Source organism: Acomys russatus, chromosome 13 (genome assembly GCF_903995435.1).
Source record: "Acomys russatus chromosome 13, mAcoRus1.1, whole genome shotgun sequence".
Lineage (NCBI taxonomy): Eukaryota > Metazoa > Chordata > Mammalia > Rodentia > Muridae > Acomys > Acomys russatus.
The window spans coordinates 56435307-56441479 of record NC_067149.1 but is presented as its reverse complement, the minus strand read 5'-3'; the positions used below and the strand labels follow the sequence as shown (position 1 = coordinate 56441479).

The 6173-nt window shown below is 37.8% G+C and overlaps 1 protein-coding gene across 1 annotated transcript; it reads right to left on the bottom strand.

Annotated features, from left to right (window-relative positions):
- Positions 1–1025: 1025 nt before the first annotated feature.
- LOC127197722 (taste receptor type 2 member 124-like) lies at positions 1026–2018 on the bottom strand. Its single transcript, XM_051155682.1, has one exon. The coding sequence runs from the start codon at positions 2016–2018 to the stop codon at positions 1026–1028; it is 993 nt and encodes a 330-aa protein (XP_051011639.1).
- Between the last annotated feature and the right edge of the window lie 4155 nt (positions 2019–6173).

Sequence of the window (6173 nt, the reverse complement as noted above, 5' to 3'; positions counted from 1 at the left end):
AAAAAATTTATTCTTCTCTCATGCAATACATATCTACCCCAGCCCCCGTTCCTTCTACTCCTTCTATTTCCCTGCATACACAGTTTCCCTTTCCCTCTGCTCCAAGGGTTTCCTTCAGAAGAGAGCAAACATCCCAGAGATATCAGCTTAACACAGCACCACAAAATGCAATAACTCTAGGCACATACCCTAATATCAAGGCTGGGTAAGGCAGCACAGTACGGGGGGAGGGGGGTGGAAGGATTCCAAGAGCAGGCGAAAGAGTCAGAGACAGCTCTACCCCCACGGTTAGGGGTCACACACATTGTCCAAGCTAAACAATCACAGCATATATGCAGATGACCTACTAGGTCTATATGCACACAACCACACAGGGTCTGTGATTGCCACTTCAATATAAGTGACCACCTATGAACACTGCTTAGTTGATTATGTAGGCTTTGTTCTGATATTCTGGACCAGTTTTGCTCTTACAATTCTTCCTCCCCATCTTCTGCAGAGTTCCCCAAGTTCCACCTAATGTTTGGCTGTGGGTTTCTGCATCTGCTCCCACCAGCTGTTGGAAGAAACCTCTCCGATGGTGATTGGGCTAGCCACCAATTTATGAGTATAGGAGAATACCATTAGAAATGATTTTACTATTATTATTTTTAGTCACATTTGCTTCTGTCATAGGTCTCTGTGCCATCAACCTTCTGGTTCCTGGGCATCCAGACAGTGTTGTGCATGGGCTCCTTCTTGTGGAGTGGCCTGAAGTTAGACCAGTCATTGGTTGGACACTTGCACAATCTCTGAGCCTCCTTTGGCCTGGCAGATCTTGCAGGCAGGATAGGTTGTAGATAGATGGTTTTGTTGCTGGTTTGGTGTCCCAGTCCCACCAATGTAAGCCTTACCTAGGTACAGAAGATGGCTGGTTTAGTCTCTCTATACGTATGACTTTCATGATGCAAAGAGTCAAGGAAGGTATAAAACATCTTTGAACTATTTCCTCATAGATTTCTTTGCTGTACAGAACACACAACAGCCTATTGTTTGGATGACACATATATAGTTGGTATATTCTGCCCTTTCAGCCTACATCCCAGAAACCTCAGCACCCAAAGAGAAGTCTGCTTTAATTTAGAATTTCCAAAAATCAGGATAAACGGGTGAGCTGAAGGATACATGAGTCCAGTTATTGTACAAATAACTTGAACCAGATCCCTGTGATGCTTCTGAGTGGCCCACGCTGTAAGGAGGGACAGGAAGAACATGGTGTAGAACAGTAGGAAGGAGACCATAACTATCAAGGCTTTCATGTGGACCTTGGAGTTAGGGTCTCCATGACCTCTGGAATTGAACTCCATCTTCTGGAGATGTTTCCACAGAGAGAAGATTAGCAGAAGAAAAGAAATAAAGGCCAATGAAAATGGTAATACAGAAAACATAGTCATGCTGTATAAGATCAGCTCTGGCAGCACTGAAAACTCAGTTTCCATAGAATTCATACTTGAATTTCCTCCATGTTGATTCAATTCTATATCTGGGAAATTCATGCTTTTGTTTCCTCCGTATTGATACAACTTCTCAAAAATGATGGTCATGTGCATTAGATTTGCAAGCAAGAGGGTCAAGCTTCCCAGCAGCATCCCCACAATCAGTTGTTTAAGTCTCCATTTCAAGTAGAGAAAGATCTGCCAGGAGCAGTTAGCTATTCTGAGTAGATAAAAGATGCCGAGGGATGTCGCCAGCCAGAGACTGAAGTGACTAGACAATACAGTGCTGAACACAATTATTTTTAATTCTTCTCCGGTAGTAGGTGAAATTGATGGATTTTTAACCCAAGCAAGTAGTATTTCCCACATGAGACTAATTCTGGATATTGCCAACATAATTAGTATTTGGTCAACTGTTGAAAGCTCTCTTTTGCTGATCCAGTCAATGCAGTTTTTCAGCACTATCAAACCATTGCTCAAATTCCCCAAAATAAACTCCGCAACTACCACAATGATAAAGACGCTGTGCATAACAGGTTCCATGTTCAAATAGACAAAGCCGAAAGCCTAATAGCACTGCTCGTCAGGTGCTGACCAAATGCCTGGCACATGGTCCAGCGCACAAATTCTTTTTCCCCTTTGTCCTGTTCCTTCTACAATTCTTGATTATAAGGAGAGTCAAAGATCTCCCATTTGGCATTTAATATACACACATTGTTGTTACATATTTTTCTGCAATTCTTTGCTGAGTCCTAGCTAATTTTTATGTGAATGCTATGAGCTAAAATATTCAGCACATGGTTTAGAAATCAAGGACAACTCACATTTGCAAATATGAAAATCAAGAAAGACTTTCCTACTGTTTTACATCTCTGACCTTTTCCATATTTAGGAAATTTGGTTGTGACAGCTTGAGTTCGGAGGTACAAAAGTTACAAAATCCAAGTTCAACAAATATAAAATTAAAAAAGTTTTTGTGCTCAAGAGTCTTGCCGCTTTGGACTTAAAAAATGCAATGTTAATATGTGTTTTCCCCATAAAACTTCAGTTTCTGCTGTGCTCAGGTCCTATTTTTTTCCACACTTAGAGTGGAAGCTGGAGTCAGATAAAGAAATATGGATTCATTGTGAATAGTCAACATCTCTTTCTGCCTCTGAAGAAAAGAAGAAATCAGAATTTTAAAATGTACATGTTTATTTAAGGTGATTAATTTGAAACTCGTGTTAATAAAGTACTTTAAATATTGTTTTAACATTGACTAATATAATGAATCACGCCACCATCTAATAGAAAACTCACTTAGTAAATTAGCAATTTACAAACTGAAAGAGTTTGCCTTTTATTCATTACTCAACAATTGTCAGGTGTGATACAGAACACTCAGACATTTACAATTAACTGTTTATCTTTGTTAATTTTCAAATTTGATTTATAACTTAAATGATTTACATTGTTTCCAACATTGAGGGACAGAGTTTCTTTCCTAGATTCTTGATTTTGTATATCAAGGAAGTTCAAATATATATAGAGAGAAGAGAATGTGGAGCTGGGGAGAGGAAGGACAACTTCCAATATGCTGCTGAGCTGGTGAGCTTCAAATCTCAGCAACCATGGGAAGAAAGGAGACGGGAAGAGGAGACATCAGAAAACAATTTATGCAATGGGTGCTAACATTTAAGAAAGCAATTCTCAAAATGCTTGCAACTGCTTAATCCAAATTAGAATGAACAAGAATTTGCAGGTGCTGAACCATCTCAAAGCCTAACAAGTAAACAGAAGACAATAAATTTAAATAGCCATGTGTTTCATGCCCAAAGTTAACAAGGCTAAAAGGAAAACTTGTGGTAATGAATGTGGGTAACTGTTTCATATCTCAACCAAACCTGAATTTGGCCAAACAGAACAGACTTCAACTGACAATAACTTAAAACTGATAGTAATGGGATATTATTAGCTATTTGTTTTTCTTGACTGGCCAGAATAGATGGAGAAGTTTCTACATTCTAAGCTCACATGAACAGAGTAGGATACATAGTGCTTATCCCCACCTCATGCAATTGTTATCCCATTCCTTGCATCCTCCCATTCCTCCCTCCCTCCCCCTTTCCCCCTATTTCCCTCCCCTATGACTGTGACTGAGGGTGGCCTCCTCCCCCTGTATATGCTCATAGGCTACCAAGAAGAGAAAACTTTAGAAAGATACACTAGAGCAAATGAAATTGTTTTCCTATGCACATGGAAGCACAATCAATTCCAGGGGAAACCACAGAAACTTTTCTCAGTGTCTGAAGGACAATAAAGAAGTAAATGGTAGGAATAGTATTATACAAAGAGTTTGAGTACTTACAACACTTACCTTTTCTTGGATTGAAGATGTATGATCCATGTTTTGTTTTTCCCAATCTTACTCACTAAGATTTATTTAGCACTCTGGCAAATTCTGGCATATTCCCTTTAATTTCATGTGCTAATCTTGTACAGAAAATAATTGGCTTGCACTGATGAACAAGTCCATGAAATGTCAGTAGATGTGTCAATATATTTTGACTATATATGTATATATGCATATATGTATGTTAATATATGACAGGAGTTGGTAGAAGGAAATAGAGGGAGAAGCAATGTAATTATATTTTAATATTAAAGGTTTTTAAAATGTTTGTAATGACTACTATATACTTTTGCTCCTATAGGCAATGAATCTAGCATTACCTCTCATTAAGAACGACATTTTTCACAGCAACAGAAGTTATTTTCTGTAGATTTATTAATGGAGCCTTTTACATATCAAAGGTTTCCCCAATTATTATATTTTAAAGTTTTTTTTCTTGATACACCTTATTATTTCAAATCTTAATAATATTATTACACTAAATGGAACTTTCAATGTTTAGTAAATATATCTTGGATATGATATGCAATCTTTTACAGAACTGATGGTTTCACTATGCTAAAATTGAATTGTGATTATGGTTTTACAATCAGAGTTTCAGACTCACCAAGATAGGAAAGATGTTCTCTTAAAGGTTGCCAAATACAAATAGCCAAAACACTATGGATGTAATATTTATATAATTCCTGATTGTTTCGTGGTTCTTCTTGTTGTAGGTAGTTTATTTTATATATGTGTAATAACATACATATATATGTACAGATAATAAAAATAAAAAGTGGAACCCCTTGTTGATGAAAATTCACTATATTTATTATTACAAAGGTGTCTTTAGTTACATATTTTGTATTAATACACAGATGAATATAAATACATTGATGTACCTTCTTATAAATATATTTTTATGACTGCAATGCCTTATAAGGTTTTATTGGAGCCATAACTTTTTTTAATGTGTTATATATATATTTTTAAAATTTTATTAATTTATTCATATTACATCTCGATTGTTAGGCCTTCCCCTGTTTCCTCCCATTCTTCCCTCCCTCCCACTTCCTCCCTTCTCCCCTCCCCTATGTCTGTGATTGAGGGAGACCTCCTCCCCCTATATATGCTCTTAGAATATCGAGTCTCTTCTTAGTAACTTGCTATCCTTCCTCTGAGTGCCACCAGGTCTCCCCATCCAGGGGAGGTGGTCAGAAAAGGGGCACCAGAGTTCATGTGAGAGTAAGATCTCACTCTTCACTCAGTGGGGGAGAATATCCTGTTCGTTGGCTAGGTCTTGGTAGGGGTTCGAAGCTTACTGCCTATATTTGTGGAGAAATGGATTGATCTAGAAATTATCATAATGAGTGTGTTAACCCAGAAGCAAAAAGAGACAAACGATATATACTCACTTAATCAAAACACTAGTCCAAGGGATACGTACCATGAAAAACTTTACTTACCAAGAAAGTGGAGCAGAGGAGAGGACATCCTATTGAGACTTTAGGCGAGAGTAGCATGGAAGAATGGGGAAATAGTAGGACCCACAGGGTCCTGGAAACTTACAAGAAGAACTTTATGACAGGCAGATCTGGGTCTTGGGGTCCTCCTCAAACTAAGGAGCCATAACTTTTTAAGAGACAAAAATGTTATACTCCAAACAAGTGAATAGAACTTCACAAATTTCTAACATGCAAGTGTCTCAGATGGCCTGACATTCTCCAATAACTGCAACATGGTGTTCTATAACTGTTCTAGGAACCATACTGCTGTTTTTGGGGTTGTACCTCAGCCACTACAGGACCTTAAACGAATCTTTTCTCAGCTCAGCGTCTGTCATAAATACAACACTAGAGTCCATTAGAGAATGTGCACATCCAATAATCTGGTCATAAAATCCAATATTTTTTTCCTCCTGGACTTTCAATCATGAAATTATATTTAAAAAATAGCAGAATGACAATGACATACAGTAAGAGAAATCCAGTTTCAGGTTGTAAGTCTCTGATGTGGGTTGTGGTGCTGGAGTTTCTGGAATCTACTGCAATGACCTGCATGGTCTCCCAATGTTTCCACAGGGAAGTTATGAGAAGGAGAAAAGTCATTGCATGAAGGGTATAAATGAGAATATGTATTTGGTAAACAAAAGAAGTTTGGTTAGTTGCACAGAATATAGAAACTGCAACTTGAATACCTGTAACATGTTATTTTTAAATCCATCAAACCAGGCATTGACTTTTGTGTTTGTAACTACGATGTTTACCTACAGGAAGACCAAAGATGCCAACAATGTCACTGGAAACACTAAAGTCTCAAAACTG

Excerpts from the sequence above, each read along its gene's own strand:
- LOC127197722 (XM_051155682.1), bottom strand. The coding sequence starts at position 2,018 with ATGGAACCTGTTATGCACAGCGTCTTTATCATTGTGGTAGTTGCGGAG.